The following is an 18,071-nucleotide window of genomic DNA, read 5'->3' as shown; positions in this document are numbered from 1 at the left end:
CTCTATGTAATTATAATTTAAAGAGACCCTGTTTCTTGCCCTGTCGCCTGTGTTCTCTCTCTCCCTCTCTCTCTCTATGTATTCACACCTGACATTTTCTACAATAGATGAATAAAAATAATAACAGAGGTTAGTTGATTCTGCCTTTAGCAAATATCCAGTGAACAATTTTGTTTTAAAATCAGAGATCACAGATAGGCCTGTGTTGAAAAAATCGATTTTCCGATTCAGAATCGATTCGCATGTGATGATCTGATAATCGATTCGTACGTCCAAAGATCGATTTTTTTGTGAACTTTTACCCCCGCCTCGTCACTAAATTCACGCAGGCGTGCTCGGTCTAACTACCTGTAAAACAACATGGCGTCGGACTATGACGGTAACGACGATAGTCAAATCGGCAATCTAAAAACAGAAGGACAGTTTATCCAGTGTCAGTGACTATTTACAGTTAGTCCATGTCACTGACAGTTTACCCAGTGTTTTTACAGTTTAAAAAAGTTTAAAATGTTCTTGTAACGTTGGGCGCAAGGCGATGGACGAGACAGAATCCTTTGCACTTTCCAAATCGTTTATTACATTTACCGAAGCGCAGACAGCACACATAAAACACGTTTACATAGAACATGTGTGACTCAAACAACGACGAGCACAGGACGCTGCACGAACGCACATTAAATAGACAAACCACACAAACCCCACATGATGACGAGACGAGCCACAGGTGAGGATTATCACAAGACGCACCCGCACCCACGGAGATACGCAGACAACGTTAACACACGCCCAACAGGGAGGGGTCGGGGACCGTAACGTGAGAGTTCTGTTCTTATAATCTCACTTTAAAGAAAAATACACGTTTACATTTTATACTTTCAGTTTATTAAGTGTGAGCACTTTTAAAATAAAAATGCATTTGGTAGCAACAGCTTTTGGGTGACTTCTTAATTATTTCCAATCATAATAATAATGCACTGGTTAGTGTCCCAGTAGGAGTCCACTGTTGCAGATATAGACACCTCAAAGATGTCCTCTGTTTATTGTCCTGGATTACCTTTCTTGAAGGTAGATTTATGATTACCCTTTTCACCAGTCTTCCAGCCATCAGTAACTACCAACTACCAGTAACTATTTGCTGATTAATATTGATATAATACTAGTTTTAACATGTTGCTTCTGTACATAGTCAGGAAACAGCTCAAATAAATACATTTTTAATAACACTAAACCCCGAATTGGATCGAATCGGATCGAATTGATTAAATCGGATTAAATCGAAATAAATCGAAATAAATCGATTCTTAATCTTCAGAATCGGAATCGGATCGATTCTTAAAATTTGAATCAATACCCAGCCCTAATCACAGATGAACTCATACTAAACGTACAGAGTGAAGACAAGCATAGCAAGCTGCAGCCAGCGACACACACACACACACACACACACACACACACACACACACACACACACACACACACACACACACACACACACACACACACACACACACAGCAGGTGATAATCTTTACCATCACAGATTAAGAATGCTAATGCTAAAATGCTTCAGTTAAAGTCACATGCTCCTTAGATGAGCTCCTCCTGTACGGCACTGCAGTAGCATCAGCTAGTTCCTCTAACTATCACTACAATATTTGTAGTGATTGTTAATGAATTTGTAGTGAATTGTTAATCATCTATTTACTTAAATAATAGTGAAAAAAATCATCAACTTTCTAAACATTAGGTGACAGGATTAAACAGCCCTCTGCCCCCCATCTCTGTCATATTAACATTGTTTTACTGACATGTGATAATGATGACTCAACACAATATGGCTGCTCAACTGAGAAACAGTCCTGCTCTTAGCTAACTCACAACTGCTTCCAATGATAATGCTATGATAAGGATGAAAAACATCTTGGATGGATTAAGGTTTGGCAACATTTTCTAGCATACGTACCTGATGCCTCCATTGGAGTGTGTCATAGCACATTAATGTAAAAACATGCTAAAATTGTATCGTTCTAAAAGGTAAGGTTTCTATTCATTTATAATGCCAGTCATAGTGAATATTAACACAAAAGAGCCAACAGGTATGGTTACAGCTTTGAACTACCCTCTCCACTACTGATGGAAGTCTGATTGCTGCTTTCAACCCTAGAATTAGCATGATACTATGACTAACTCATATTACTTGCATGGCTGGTTGCAATATTTACCTTTAAAGAAGACGAACTTGCCCTCGCTGTTCTCATAGACGGCATCTATCTTGGGTGGCAAACCCCTCCAGAAGACGTTGATGAGCATGGGATACCCTGGCATTACGGCGTTATCCCTGACCCTCCAAAACCAGTGATCCTGGTGGAACAGAAAAAAAAACCAACAAAATCAGACAAACTGTGATAAGAAATGTTCTGAATAGCATTACAGAGCTTAGTGCAATCCCGATTAAAGCAAGCATATCTGGTATCCGTTAGACGGAAACTGCAGAACTACATGTCCCATGAGGCTATGCGTCTCGGTGCTCTTTTGAAAGCCTGAACCATCTTGTTAACACTCATGACTGTGTTTAGTCAGGCCAACGTCAAGCCTCCCAGTGGCTGTGAAGTTCCTTCCCCCAGAGTATCACGTAGTGTGACCTCATTAGAACATGGCTGCCTCCGTACACAAGCGGGCATGTGACACCCCTCATCTCTATTTATTACGCAGGGAGGAATGACACCCAACACTTCACTCCTCACAAGCACATTAAACACAAAGCCTCCCTGTGACAACTTACAAATGTTAAATGTTGCACTTTGGAGATGATATAGTCAGTTTTCATTATTTTTCTGGGTAGAACAAGTGGGCATTCTAGCAACGAATGCCATGTGCTTGTCAAATAAAAGACATATGGTGTTACACTGTGCACTTTGTATTACATTAAATGTTAAAGAGCGGGGCCTAGGTTGGCACTGTTTCTGAACTGCAGGTCAGTTTCACAGCTGTGAAGTTTGAAGATGGCAGACAGAGGGCTATCAGGTTGGTGCTTAACAATAGCTCAAATTGCTCTTTGTACCACATACACTCACATGCTCAATTACGCTTGAAATTTACTGAACAATTTGCTTGAAGGACTTTAACTGGCAGCAAAATGCATTTCATTAAGTCCCGCGGATTTATGACCAGCAGCTGTTAAAATAGAACATATACTGTGAAAAAGAATGAGAAAATAGAGATAAAGAAGCAATACTTTTATTAGCTTTCATGTTTTTCAAGCTTTCCTGCTAGCCTTGTTCCTGCTAACCTTTTTGGTCTTCTTTCCTATTACGGTGAAGAAGGGTCAGGGTAAAACCGTACGTTAGATGTGAGCTTGAATGTGGGACATTTTTGACTTCATCATGCAGGAAGAGTGAACAGTTTTCTTACGATGAACTCTGTTACCAAGCCTTCCAACGACCTAGAGATTAAATGTGTAAGCCAAGACGCACAGGAAGGTCTGGAGAAGCCATTACGGCCCAGATACACACCACACCCTGAAAACAGAGCGGCCCGGAGACCTGCTACAGAGCTGAGATCTGGGAGAAACCGTACACCTCAATAAACCTTTGCCCTCATACCGAGACTTGGAGCTGATCAAAACATCACTGAACAAGAAGAAAGGGAGAGAAAGAGTGAGAGTGTAGACAGCAAGTAACAGCAACTTTATACCTATCAGTGCATTCGGTGATTTATTTTCATATGTATGAGTCCACACATGTACACACATGTATCCACCCAGCAATGTCATCAGCTACAGCTGTTTGAAAGTCAGGTTCGTAGCCCCCACCAAGTCCCCAAAGCTCTGATTAATTTCAATTGTTCAACATTTTCTCTCGTACGACAAGGCAGTGTAATTGAAAACAGATCAAACTGTGAAATCAGAGCCATTCTGCTCCCTTCCCCTCTGCAAAGAGAAAAAATGTAGTGCCCTCCTCCGTGGAAGCCGGACTGTGATGAGGACAAATTCAACTGCCATTCTGTATTCATGCATCCACTGTAAAAACACTACACCTTTTCACAACATAGCCTTTTCTGGATAGACAACATATTACGAAATTTCATTATTCCTTTGTTTAGAGCGGTGTGTGTGCACTTCCGTGACCAGTGCCTCTGAAACGCGGCCCCTAATCAGGTCTCAGAGCTGTGAGGGAGTCTGGTTCTAGTGTTTTCCCTGAGTGAGCAGTAAGGCTCGAGGCCTGTTCAAAACACTAAACAAGGCTGCCGAGAGCACACTGGATTACATCAGGGTCCCTCTCAGAGCCCGGAGAAAAAGACAGACAGATAGAAAGCCAGACAGGAGGAGACAGACACTTGCGTGTGCACTCTAGCTCCGCCTCTCCCCTCTGATAAACGCGTGCCACTCAAAAGCTCACCTCTCAGAATGAAGCACAGAGCGGCTTGTTTAGAAGCGCCTGTAGATTAATAACACGGCGGGTAAGGGTTAGAGCAGCAGAGGCCATAGCCACAGCGACGTGCCCTGAGCAGCAAGCACTAACTCGGCCTGCAGTGAGACGCGGCTGGGCGGAGGAGGGCAGCAGGTAAGGTGGAGAGGGAAGATGAAAGGCCCAGGTGAGGTGTGGTGCCAGCCAGGACTGGGAGATCCCTGCAGGGATATCAGCCTCCCTCTCCATCTCTTTTTCATAGTCTGAAAAGCGGGCAGACTCTCTGCTCCAGAGAGGGCTCGGCCAGGTCCGTCAGCTGCCAAGAACAGAGGCCTGTCAAGCAGCACCCGGCCAGCATGGTTCAGCACTGCCTCCCGCTCTTCAAACACCTCAACCTCCCCAGCAGGGTCTGTGGAGAAGATCTTCCTCTCAAGCAAGAGTGAGGGAGAGAGTGGAGAAAGTCTTCCTGGGGGGGGGTGGTGAAGTTTGCTTTTTTAAGTTTTGTGTAACTTTGAGCCTGACAGTATGGCATGCTGGGAAATCATGAGGAATGGAGAGTTGGGTCCCGTATGTAATGAGCTGTGTGAGAGGCGCCCGTGTATTCGCCGGTCCTTCTGCTCTGCGGGGCAGCTGTGCTCTGGCCCTCCCATGCATGAACCCCTCCACATCCATCTCACGTCCAGGAAGGAAGCAGCTTTCGATGGCCCTTGAAATCAGGCACGCGGGGGCTGCTGTCCCCGTGGTCCAGACCGGGCCTTTCATGTGTGGGGGTGTGTTCATGGAGAAGCAGCCTTGGCGTGTGGTGATCGTGGAAGTCAGATGCACGCTGTTCCTCTGATTTACGCGAAGCCTGCAGGATATCTTCTTGATCGTAACACTGCGGCACACTAGCGTGATGTGCTGCTGGAATCTGAACCCATGTCTGTACCACTTGGCCGTGAAGAACCCCTCCAAACAGCCCGGTGACCCCACACTCACCCCTACACGCACCATGACCTGTGCATCAGCCGTTTAGGAAACTAAGAAGAGGAAACAGCGTGGAAACTTGGTGAAAGAACTGTGTCAAATACAGCTTAAAAAAAACACAGCTTGGGCCTTCTGCAGAAGGTTTTTGGAGATGAACTTTTACTGTATGCATGTCTGAAGCTACAGTGAAGAACTGCTCTTGTTGCCGTCTTTGCTGTGGTGTTACCATTGCATGAAAGTTAATCTCTGTTTAAACTGTAACCACACACTGTCTATTAGGAAACACATTTTCTGCAACTTATTTCAAGAATGCGTTTAATTAAATGTCTTTGTCTTTGAGGTCCCAACTCCCAGCGCTGAACTTGGGAGTGCTCCTTCAGCAGAATCAAGGAGGCGGGGGGGGGGGGTGTATGAAGATGATCCTTCAGCTTGTGATGTTTGTAGACTTGGATGTTCAAACAGGCCCCAACTACAACCGCCTAAGTCTCCAGAGCTCAGCACCAGAAGCAGATGACAAAGTCACAAGTCTTTCAACACTTCTCCGTCACTCATCCATCACACATCTATGAAGAGCGCCTCAGGAGGAAGAGCAAATCTTTAATTAGTGTTCTAAGTCTGTTCTTTACAGCAAACCAATTACATCTTAGTCTGTGATAGGAGGAAATGAATATGCAGTGTTATAACATCAGTGCTCCCCCCTGATCCCCCACACACACCCCCAGATGCCCCCTCCCTCCCTCTCCAAGCCACTTTAGATTTTTGTGTGTATGAATGGGCTGAATGGGCTGTGATTGGTTCTTTAGTCTGATGAGGTTGTGAAGTTGTTGGTTCCCACCTGCGGTTCCCCAGATGAGGTTAACTTAATCCTCCACAGTCTGGCTCACTGCGCTGTGACTACTGAAGTCCAGATTAAAGAGCTTGGTCAATTACTACTGCTGCTAGTCCATGATATGCACAACGCAAATCCCAGGAAACACAGACTGGATTCAATCTGAGAGGTTGTTGCTAGCACATATAAATGGCCATCGAGGACAAGCCTGCACTGTCATAATTCCATGCAAATAAACCAAATTATGGGCGTTAAAGGACCCTAAAAGGAAAAGCGTATTGGTCAGTTCAAATAGCAAATGTGGATGAAACAGACTGGGGAGGCAACCAAATATTAAAAGAGTCATGGCACGAAGTCATGAAAAATTTTAGCGTGATTCCAGCTGGATTAGCTTGAGCCACGGCCAAATGGAGGCAAAGGCAAATATAGTCCAGCTTGGTAGAGCTGAGGTCAAACCTCCCGTCAACCAGCTGACCAAACAAAAAATGAGGAAACAGACCAATAAGGAGATGGCATGAAATCCAGAAAAAGCCGTGAAGGATGACCTCTGGTCTAAGCTCTCCTCGCCCAAGTGTCACGCCGTTCAAAGCTTAGCTGGAGTGGAACTGGCAGACAGGGCAGCCTGGAGGGCTGAGGGAGGGGAAGCCCCTCCAACTCCCAGCCTCTAAGGCTCCCACAAGCACATTTACTGAACCTCTCAGGCTGTCTTGAAATCTCATGATCCACAGCAGCTCTGGAGTCACTGGAAACTCAGCAAACTCTACAGTGTTTACACACGTCTGCACCTACGGCGAGTTTTATTCTATTGTTTGTGCCTTTACCCTACAGTAAAGTAAACACAGCAAGACTCTGCCATTCATGATAGATCCTTTAGTCAGTATAGATCCTTTTTGTCAGATATGTCTGCTTCTGGAAACAGACGAGACAAAAATAAAAACCTGCAGATGAAACAAATCCGTCAATGTGTGTTTAACTACTTACAGAAAGGGACTTTCTGTCCTGCCTTAGCTAGGAGATGAATTCAGACTGCACAAAAGATTTAGTGAGGGGAACACAGGGTATCTTTGTGTGGGTCTGAGGGCATTACAGGCTGCTGAGGGCTGCACACAGATCGACCAAGGCGTCCAAATTTCGAGGTGCGTACAGATCAGCTGGGGTGGTCTGCTCCAACCAGGAGGTGCACGTAGGTCTGGACGTTTCAGACTGGCTGAAAGCTTCACATTCTAACAGTCTAACACAGTCCAGTTCATTTTGAGGAGCAGGGTGCTACCAGTCAAGGCTATAAGCACGGCTTGCTTCTCCCCTCTGAACACAGGGTGTTGACTTACAGGACCTAAAGGAACGATTACTTTGCCATTTTTAGAGGAACAAAGAAGGTAGTTGATTCGGTGGATCAAGTAAGAGTTTCACAGGTCAGTGACCTTCAACGTGACAGGAGCAAACATCACACACGGAACACGTGTGAAACACACTGCTCTCACACACGGAACACGCGTGAAACACACTGCTCTCACACATGAACACTGCCTGATCTGTACTGTTCTCTGCAGGGGAAAATGACTATGTACCATGGGCCATTCAGTTATAGCTAGTGGGGTTTATAATGTAGGGCATTGAGGAGACCTCATAGTGGGGATCTAGCTGCCATACAGACTCATGGCTGTGTAGACAGGCCTAGCAGTTACCCATCATTTAAATCTTAAGACACGTTTCCTTATGATGGGTTTAGATATACCCTGTGTGTTGGGGATAAAGTGACAGAATAAAGCTCCGTGTTACCTTAAACACAAACATCTCTCTGCGCAGGATGGCCAGGGTGTTGAAGTCACCGTCGCAGATATTGGGCTTGGCGTTGGGATGTGTGGGCCTGTCCCCGGTGGGCAAGCGTGGGGGACGCGTCTGGCGGTCGTGCTTGCGGGGGTCCGAGGGAGGGTGGGAGCGTGGAGGAGGTGCTGTCGGTAAAGGTCTCGTGGGCTGGGGGGTCTTGTCTGGGGGCCCTGAAAAGGAGAAAGGTGTACATGAAGCCAATGACGTACTCTACCAGCCTGTTAGGAACTGGAGAAGAATAAATAACAAAGCCCATAATCTAGCCACAGCCATAATCCCGGCATGGGATTATCTGTGTTAGGCAGTCACGCAGTTACCTTGGCAATTGTATTATTAATTTGTACTGATAATTGAGTTAAAAACACACTAAGACACAACGTCAGCATCACAGCATCAGTTATATCTGAGTGTTCATATTCCACAGCTCCACGGTTCCTGCTGGACTCAGAGCAGTTATGGTGTAGTGATGACGTTTGCTGTGATGGGTCTTCATGATGCACCCTGATGCTGGATTTATCTTGCACTTTTAATATATAAATATCCAACAAATATCATCTTGAAATAACAACTGTTGTCTTCTGTGAAGCGGGTGTCATATTCCCTTTGCCATTAGAGGGCGTGCTTCTGGACAAGGGAAGCATGGGCGAACAGGAATGTCCCCCGGACCTGGTGCTGCCCGGAGGCTCAGACAATTAGAGGGATGGTTACCCCTCTCCTTACCCCAGTTTGGTCCTCTGGTCCAATGAGCCAGCATGAAGGGAGATTTTGTTCATTGAGCGAGTTAAATCTCCTGAAATAGATTGTGGATTAGGGTGGAACAAGCTCAGTCTCCCATTACAAAATGGCAGAGTGGACAGAGGAATCAAGAGAAGCCACAGAACTGCAGACTTTGGTTTGGATGTCACTCCTGTGTTACAGAAGCAGAATTACAATGAGACCATTTCAGGAGGGAGAGCAGAATGATATGATAGTGTTGCCCATTGTGTGTGTGTGTGTGTGTGTGTGTGTGTGTGTGTGTGTGTGTGTGTGTGTTTGTGTGTGTGTGTGTGTGTGTGTGTGTGTGTGTGTGTGTGTTTGTGTGTGTGTGTGTGTGTGTTTGTGTGTGTGTGTGTGTGTGTGTGTTTGTGTGTGTGTGTGTTTGTGTGTGTGTGTGTGTGTGTGTGTTTGTGTGTGTGTGTGTTTGTGTGTGTGTGTGTGTGTGTTTGTGTGTGTGTGTGTGTGTGTGTGTGTGTTTGTGTGTATGTGTGTGTGTGTGTGTGTGTGTGTGTGTGTGTGTGTGTTTGTGTGTGTGTGTGTCTGTGTATGTGTGTGTGTGTATGTGTGTGTTTGTGAGTGTGTGTGTATGTGTATATGTGTGTATATATGTGTGTCTGTGTGTATCTGTCTGTGTGCCCGTGAGTGTGCATGCATGTGTGTGTGTGTGTGCGCGCGCACATGTGTGTATGTGTGTGTGTCCGTGTGTGTGTGTGCACATGTGTGTGTGTGTGTGTTTGTGTGTCCATGAACAGGGGTTTAGAGGGCATTCTCTCACACCCTGGTCTTATGCGTCAGACATCATCCTGTGTGTAAGGCCACACAAGGCCAGGAAGGAAGTGGGAAAGGAAGAGCATGAGGAGGAACGTGGGTGAGGAACGTGGGTGAGGAACGTGGGTGAGGAACGTGGGTGAGGAACGTAGGTGAGGAACGTGGGTGAGGAACGTAGGTGAGGAACGTGGGGAAGGCCCCAGTATATGAAGCAGACAGGCCTTTCCCTTCTTTCCCAGGATGGGTGGAGGAGTCATACCAAATCAGGCTGACTGCGGCGGAAGACGGGAGACTCTGACGTGCAAAGCTGTGACCCGATCATGCTGGTTCTGACCCAGCGACGGAAGAAAATCAGCTTGTGGTGTCTTTGCTATTGTCCTTCTGGCCATGATGTCTGTACAGCAAATTCTTTTCCCCCAAAAAAGAAAAAAGATAAAAAGACGCACTCTCTTCTCCATTCTCATACGTATATTAAACGCCTGACAGGCAGTCCACACCTGACAGGCAGTCCACACCTGGCTGCTGGTCTTACCGTAGATCTTCTGGATACCCTGTAGGTCGTCGTGAGGCAGTTTGAAGTTCTCTGTGTCCATGTACTGGTAGAAGGGGGCCATGATGGCACTGGGGTCGTTGGAGTGCTCCAGTCCTAAGGCATGACCCAACTCGTGCACGGCCACCAGAAACAGGTCGTTCCCTGCACGGAGACACATGCATACACATCAGCCCTGAGCCCTGGGAACAGTAGGCTGTTTGAAATCTTAGCGCATAACGATCCTGTGTATGTGGGTGCACCAGTGTGTGTGTGTGTGTGCATAATTGTAATCCACCTCTGATTCTGCTCCAGAATAGGAAACCCAGTGAAGCCACAGCTACTGATGGGAATCATTACTGTACAGAGAGCTGTCCCTAAACGCGCCTGCACATCAAACCGCCGTGAAGCGTCTTCGCTCTCGGAGTGCATGGACCCGCCAGCCCTTCCATCTCGGTAATGATCCTGCTAAGGCGGAGATTTTACACTGGGGTGAACTTCAAGCCCAAAGCAGCCCGGCTGGCCCGGATCCAGCCCCATGTCTCCAGCTAGCGCTCGGCGACACTAACCAAGGGCCACAGAGTGCAAGCCAGACCCAGGCCACATCAGCAGCTGCAGAGCCCCGCCCAGCCCCGCCCCCTCCTCTCCTCCCTCCCTTTCATCTCTCCATCTTTCCCTCTCTCTTTCAGATCCCTCTCTCGGTTCGCTCGCTCCTCTGCGTACAGCGCGGCCCTCTTTAGCGCCACCACCGCGCTTCACCTCCGCGCTTCACCACCGCGCTTCACCTCCGCGCTTCACCTCCGCGCTTCACCTCCGCGTCTCTCCTTCGAGCGCTCGCCCCTCGCGCCTCCTCTCTTCACGTTCCTCCGTCTCCTTTAGCGTTCTAGTCACCAGCTCTGACGTGGGAGGGCGGGGGAGGAAAGGTAGCCGGGCTCATTCCTGCAGCGCTCCTTTGATTGGATCAGACCGCCTGTGGCCCGGCAGACTTCTGGGAGGCCGGGCCAGTCATGCACCAAGCATCCCACACCAGCGTCTCCACACAGGCAGACGGGTCGGCTCGGAGAGCGGCGGCGTAGGCCTGCGTAGGGGATCAAGGCCGCACCCTTTTGGTCTGCTTCAGAGTGTTTGCACTAAGCTACCGAACGTAGCAGCGCTACATGCGAAAAGAAGGTGCTACGAAAATACACTCCGAAAAAATAAAACGGTAAACAAACCGCGTTAAGTCTTCAGAGCCCATGAAAACATCTCGGGCGAAATGACAATGGAAGAGGGTGTAAGTGAGCGAGAGTGAGACTATAATCGTATAAAGATCACTTGTAGCACAGGAGAAACTGGGGCATAGTGCTATGCAGATGAAGTGCTATGTTCTCGTGACAGAAGAGGATGGAGGGAGAAACATAGAGAAGGAGAAATTCATAAACACGGGGTCATCTGCCGTTTCACATCTCTCTCTCTCTCTCTCTCTCTCTCTCTCAGTCTCCCTCCTCTCTCAGTGATGAGAGGAGCGTGTAGTCTTCTCCTCAGGTGTCTGAGCTGAGGCCGGATGTCTGCTACCTGGGCCCGTGACCCAGAGCAGCCTCTGAAAGTGCAGCGCTGAAGTAGCCAGCAGCTACGCGGCTAATCCTCCCTCCACAAAGGATCAAACACCAGCGAGACCACAGGAACTGGACGCCTGCAGCACTGACCCGCAAGGCTCCCCGGTTCTGGCGGCGGGGGGGTTCTCAGGTGCGATGATACCTCCCTCGCCAAGCGAGCCCCCTCCTGTGAGCTCTGCAGTCCTCCCTCTGGCGTTCGGCTGCAACTTCCACTAACATGGGACCTTTTGCGCAGAGACGCCATGCAACACGGCTGCGGGTTCGACGGGAGCCATATGCTCCTCGTCATGGGAGTGGAGCAGCATGACCACAGCAGGCAGAGACACGCAGAGACACGCAGAGACACGCAGAGACGCTCCTCGAGACGCTCCTCGAGACGCAAATCCAGGAGAGTGTGAGGCCTGGCTGAGCAGCGGGGGACACGCCCCTCTGACCACGAGACGGGCTGGCCCACAAGACCTCGCTCGCTGTCTCCCAGCCATGCTGCATTCGGATCGAGCGGAAAAATGGAAAGCTTTAAGATCCAAGACACCAAAGAAGAAGAAAAGCTCTGAATGTGACTGTTATGACTTTCTGTGTCTGAAAACCTTGCATGACTGTGTTCTGCCTCGGTAAAATGCAGGATACTGCTTTACTTCCTGGTAGGGTTGTTAGAAATGTCCAACTCACTTAAAATGTACTGTTTTTCTTTGTCTCACTCTCTCTTCCTCACACACTCACTCTCTCTCTCTCACACACACACACACACACACACACACACACACGTCAGTGCGCTCTGGGGTGGAGCATACATCATAAATCTCCCATGGCTCCTCTCTGCACCGGAGACAAAGGCAGTGTGAGAAAAGACACGCGGGCTGGGGGAGGAGACAGTGGGTCCACATGTCCACAGTGGCCCTGGTGTCCTTAAACAAACTCCCCCCCGCCTCAGTCAGGGTGATGCCTCAGCCCCTGTAATGGATACCAGCCTCTCCACAGGGAGCCTCTATTGCAGCAGTAGCTCTTGGTGGCAGTACCGGCTCATGCCTGCAGGGCACTCAATAAATTAGCCGTCCTGAGGGGCAGTATTTCAAGCAAAACAGAACAATGCCGGTGGCCTTACAAGCTCTCCCTCCAGAGCCTTGATGCCAGTGGCCTTTCACAGTCTACCTTCCTCTTCTGTGGAGAACATGGTTTTATTTGTTCTCTACACCTCACTGGGGCAGAGAGCTGAGGGGGGGGGGTAGAGAGGGGTAATAGATGAGGGTAGAGAGGGGTAATAGATGAGGGTAGAGAGGGGTAAGAGGGGAGGGTAGAGAGGGGTGAGAGGGGAGGGTAGTAAGGGGTGAGAGGGGATGCTAGTAAGGGGTGAGAGGGGTGAGAGGGGAGGGTAGTAAGGGGTGAGAGGGGTGAGAGGGGAGGGTAGTAAGGGGTGAGAGGGGAGGGTAGTAAGGGGTGAGAGGGGAGGGTAGTAAGGGGTGAGAGGGGTGAGAGGGGAGAGTAGTAAGGGGTGAGAGGGGTGAGAGGGGGAGGGTAGTAAGGGGTGAGAGGGGAGAGTAGTAAGGGGTGAGAGGGGGAGGGTAGTAAGGGGTGAGAGGGGAGGGTAGTAAGGGGTGAGAGGGGTGAGAGGGGAGGGTAGTAAGGGGTGAGAGGGGTGAGAGGGGAGGGTAGTAAGGGGTGAGAGGGGAGGGTAGTAAGGGGTGAGAGGGGAGGGTAGTAAGGGGTGAGAGGGGTGAGAGGGGAGGGTAGTAAGGGGTGAGAGGGGAGGGTAGTAAGGGGTGAGAGGGGTGAGAGGGGAGGGTAGACAGGGAGCAGAAGCAGGTTAACAGCAGTGGAGTCTTGACCGTTAACACACTCTCACAGTGCCGTGAACTCCAACAGCTGTTCAGCTATAATATCCCATGCAACCAAATGAAAAGAATAACACCCTCCCTTACAATTCATTTAACACCCTCCAAGCCACCCACGTACACACACACACACACACACACACACACACACACACACACACACACACACACACACACACACACACACACACACACACACACACACACACACACACAACATCTTCATCATGATCAGACAAACATGCTCTCTCTCACACACACACAGAAACAGCAACCCTGGTCTAACCTGCCTTTGTGTGTTAGGACTAGACGTCTGCATACAGTGAGTCTGTGAGTAATTGTGTGTGAGTGTGAGTAATTGTGTGTGAGTGTGAGTAATTGTGTGTGAGTGTGTGTGAGTGTGTGTATATGCCTATTTGTTTTTTATGAGCAGTGGAATTAAATGCGCTCTCCATTCTCTTTGGAGTGTCCAGCGTCCCCACACATGTGGGCACACGACCTCACACACCATACAGCCTGCTGCTGGCGACCCTCTTAAGAATCGCATGAAGTATGAAAGGCCTGTGGAAAGAAATCTGTTATATGAAGCTGTACCTTGTAAAAAAAGACACTTCAGCTCCTCCACAAAACACATTATGAAACCTAGTGAAGTATTATTCTTTGTTTCAGCATGTACGGCCGTGAAAATATTGAAGCTAGCAGGATATCAGGGTGAGAAAGTTTGCTTTTTCCACAGTTAAGGCTGTCTCTGTAATTGAGTCTGGGGAAGACGGAGGGAGAGAGAGAAAGAGAGAGACATACGGAGAGGATGAGGGCTGAGTGCTCAGATTCCTGTCATTCTTTCATTACCCGTTGCTAATGCCAGGACAGATCAGGTTCTCACCTCTGTTTTCTGGGTGTGAAGAAATGGGCTATTGTGGAGAGACCAGCTGCCTCTCCACCTCTCCTTCCCTCCATATCCGTCTCTCTGTGTCGTTCCCTTTCTTCATGTCTCTCTCGCTCCAACTCCATGTCTCTTTGTCCCTCCCTTTCTATCAGTATTATCTAGCCTACACTCTTGACTTTGGCACTGGTTTTCAGGCAGAATGCACCTTAAAACCTTCAAATACATTCCTTTTCTATTTGCTCAGCACCTCAGTCGAGCCTTCAAATACCGAATCCTGCAAACACTCAAATTCTCCTGAGCCATCGAACCCAAAGCCCTCAAGCACCTGATCCCGCAAAAATACCCAAGCTCTCAAATACTCAAACCTGCAAACGTCCAAATCCCTCAAACATCCAAACACACAAGGCATCAAATACCCTACCCCCCTGAATACCCAAATTCTCAAAGACCCAAACCCTCAAATACTCAAGCCCTCATATATCAAAACCCACAAATATGTGAACGCTCAAATCCTCAAAGACCAGTCTTCAAACACTTGAACCCTCAAACACCCGAACCCTCAAACACCCAAGTCCTCCAGTACCCAAGCCCTCCAGTACCCAAGCCCTCCAGTACCCAAGTCCTCCAGTACCCAACCCCTCCAGTACCCAAGTCCTCCAGTACCCAAGCCCTCCAGTACCCAAGTCCTCCAGTACCCAAGCCCTCCAGTACCCAAGTCCTCCAGTACCCAAGCCCTCCAGTACCCAAGTCCTCCAGTACCCAAGCCCTCCAGTACCCAAGCCCTTCAGTACCCAACCCCTCCAGTACCCAAGTCCTCCAGTACCCAAGCCCTCCAGTACCCAAGTCCTCCAGTACCCAAGCCCTCCAGTACCCAAGTCCTCCAGTACCCAAGCCCTCCAGTACCCAAGTCCTCCAGTACCCAAGCCCTCCAGTACCCAAGCCCTTCAGTACCCAACCCCTCCAGTACCCAAGTCCTCCAGTACCCAAGCCCTCCAGTACCCAAGTCCTCCAGTACCCAAGCCCTCCAGTACCCAAGTCCTCCAGTACCCAAGCCCTCCAGTACCCAAGCCCTCCAGTACCCAACCCCTCCAGTACCCAAGCCCTCCAGTACCCAAGCCCTCCAGTACCCAAGTCCTCCAGTACCCAAGTCCTCCAGTACCCAAGCCCTCCAGTACCCAAGCCCTTCAGTACCCAAGTCCTCATCAGATAGTTCCCTCCCTCCACACACTGTCCATCTCCTGCTATCTTCTGCTGTCTGCCCGTTTTTACAAGCCGAGATCCTCTCAAGCATTGGGAGATGAATGCCAGCGTTTGACTGTACACCCGGGTCAAGCCGGCCGGGCCTATGCGCTCCAGTGCGCCTGGCGTGGGCCGCAGGCGTGGGCGGAAGAAGCCGCCACTGCCTGCATCTCGCACCGGTGCCAGACCCAGCAGGCGAGCGTCTATTTCGGGGTCGGGCCTGGCGGGTGGCACAGGGACACTCTTCACTCTTTCCTTATGCGGTAAAGGGGAGAGAACACATACACCACGGCCCACTGTCTCCCAGTGCCCTGCTCCACACTGACACAGCATTCACACCCCTCACACACGATGACACGTAAACACACCTGCCTGTGCTTATGCACACACACACACAGTCCCAATATTTACAAACCTATTCTAAGAAACAAGGGAAAAGAGCAGAAAAAACAGTCTAACATTGAGCGCACAGCAGAAGACCCGCAGCAGTTAGAGTGGTGTCTTAACGCTGACGAATCTTCGCTTTGGACCAGTATTTCTCTATTAGCATGACACAGACTTGTGCAGAGAGGCGACACACTTATCAAACTCATGAAATATAACATTACACAATGTAACACCTCCACACAACTGTGTGCTGTGAATTATGGCTTCCTGCATTTACCAAAACACGTTTGCTGCCTGCTGTCAACACAGCTCTGTCCCCCCCTTCCTATTGACTTCATCACAGGGTTTTAATAGAAACCAGCTCCAGGCTCTCTCTCTCTCCCTCTCTCTCTCCCTCTCTCTCTCTCTCTCTCTCTCTCCTCTCTCTCTCTCTCCTCTCTCTCTCTCTCTCTCTCTCTCTCTCTCTCTCTCGTGCAGACAGCGTGCTGATAGCTATCGGGCCCATGCAGCCGGTGAAGAAATAAGAATTTTTGCTCTTGCAGTTATAGGAGAACTGTGTCTTATCGGGCACACACATCCCGACAATCACCCTCCTAGGAGGGGAACGAGTTCGCACCACAAGGACACCATATGCTGCTCCCGGCCGCGGGCCCCGGTCCACACAAACCGCCCGTGTCCAGAGGAGCAGGCCCGAGTGAGCGGCACCCTGGCCCGGGTCAAGAGAGAGGCCCGAGGGCTCGACTCGCCAGCGCCAGGGAGGGAGACCAGGCTTTGCAAAAAATGCCATGTGTTGCTGTTACACTAGGCTGCCAAGTGGTACCATTTACTTACACTGATCTCAGATCAGGCTTCGATAAAGTGCGGGGCACCAGCAATGTGGACCCGTTCTCTACATTTTCTTTTGCTCATGTATTGTTTTCCTAACCTCCGTGTCCTTTTACTGGGAGGAGACAAAACGTCACCGCGGCCGCCATGTTTGCTGCAGGAACGCAAACACGTGAACGCAAACACGTGAACGCAAACACGTGAGCGCAAACACGTGAACGCAAACACGTGAACGCAAATACGTGAGCGCAAACACGTGAGCGCAAACACGTGAGCCTCTATTTTTTGCCTCCACCCTGTGAGTGACGCTATCACCAACATCTTTTAGAGCTATGAAAATCTGCTGAAATCATGACCTTATATGTCAGTCTAGGGCCATTTCCAGTGCTAACAGAGCCATTCTGTCTTATCTGCGTTTGGGGTGTAATCCACTGCTGTGGTGCCACGCTGCCGGCCTCTCTGCACAACCAGAACTGCAGGCCTGAGTTACACGTCTGCTACATGGCAGGCCTGTCTGAGGAATTCTCCCTCTCTCTCCCCATCCCTCTCTCTGTCTCTCTCTCTCTCTCTCTCTCCTCTCTCTCTCTCTCTCTCTCTCTCTCATTAAGTTCATTCACTACAGGCGTTTTGAAAGCTAGGCCCCAGCCTGGGTTAGGCAGATTCGAGAATGAGCCCAGGGGAAACTATCATGTCAAATATTTCCACTGCAGAAGACACTGTTCTTATTTCTACTGCCTGAAAAGAGGCAATAATTACAGCTCATTTTGAACCAATCTCTGAATACTTACAGCTATGCTAGACCAGTCCTGGGTAGTGCTTCCTTTAAGCCATCTCTCTCTCTCTCTCTCCCTCTCTCTCTCTCTCCGTCTCTCTGTTTCTCTCTCTCTGTCTCTCTGTTTCTCTCTCTCTCTGTTTCTCTGTCTCTCTCTCTCTCTCTTTCACTCTCTCTCTCTGTTTCTCTCTCTCTTTTTTCTCTCTCTCTCTCTCTCTCTCTCTCTCTCTCTCTCTGTTTCTCTCCCTCTCTCTGATTCCAGTTTCAGGGGGAAGCTTGATCTCTCTACTGTGGTCCTTTGCCCAAACTCACACACACACACACACACACACACACACACACACACACACACACACACACACACACACACACACCACACACACACACACACACACTCCTAAGGGAGGTTTAGACAGAGCAGAAATCATAGTGCAGGCACCAGGGAAAAGGACACGGGTG

At 49.1% G+C, this 18,071-nt stretch overlaps 1 protein-coding gene across 1 annotated transcript in view; it reads right to left on the bottom strand.

Annotated features, from left to right (window-relative positions):
* Nucleotides 1-10,673, bottom strand: part of mmp16a (matrix metallopeptidase 16a (membrane-inserted)) — an 18,671-nt gene extending 7,998 nt beyond the window's left edge. The window contains exons 1-3 of the mRNA XM_076994623.1: nucleotides 10,083-10,673; nucleotides 7,979-8,196; nucleotides 2,221-2,359 (exon numbers count right to left, since the gene is read on the bottom strand). Of these exons, the coding sequence (XP_076850738.1) occupies nucleotides 2,221-2,359; nucleotides 7,979-8,196; nucleotides 10,083-10,260 (535 nt within the window). The 5' untranslated portion in view covers nucleotides 10,261-10,673. The remainder of the gene's footprint in view (nucleotides 1-2,220; nucleotides 2,360-7,978; nucleotides 8,197-10,082) is intronic.
* Between the last annotated feature and the right edge of the window lie 7,398 nt (nucleotides 10,674-18,071).

The sequence above is a fragment of the Brachyhypopomus gauderio genome, unplaced genomic scaffold, assembly GCF_052324685.1.
Source record: "Brachyhypopomus gauderio isolate BG-103 unplaced genomic scaffold, BGAUD_0.2 sc153, whole genome shotgun sequence".
NCBI lineage: Eukaryota > Metazoa > Chordata > Actinopteri > Gymnotiformes > Hypopomidae > Brachyhypopomus > Brachyhypopomus gauderio.
This window is presented reverse-complemented; position numbering and strand designations above follow the sequence as displayed.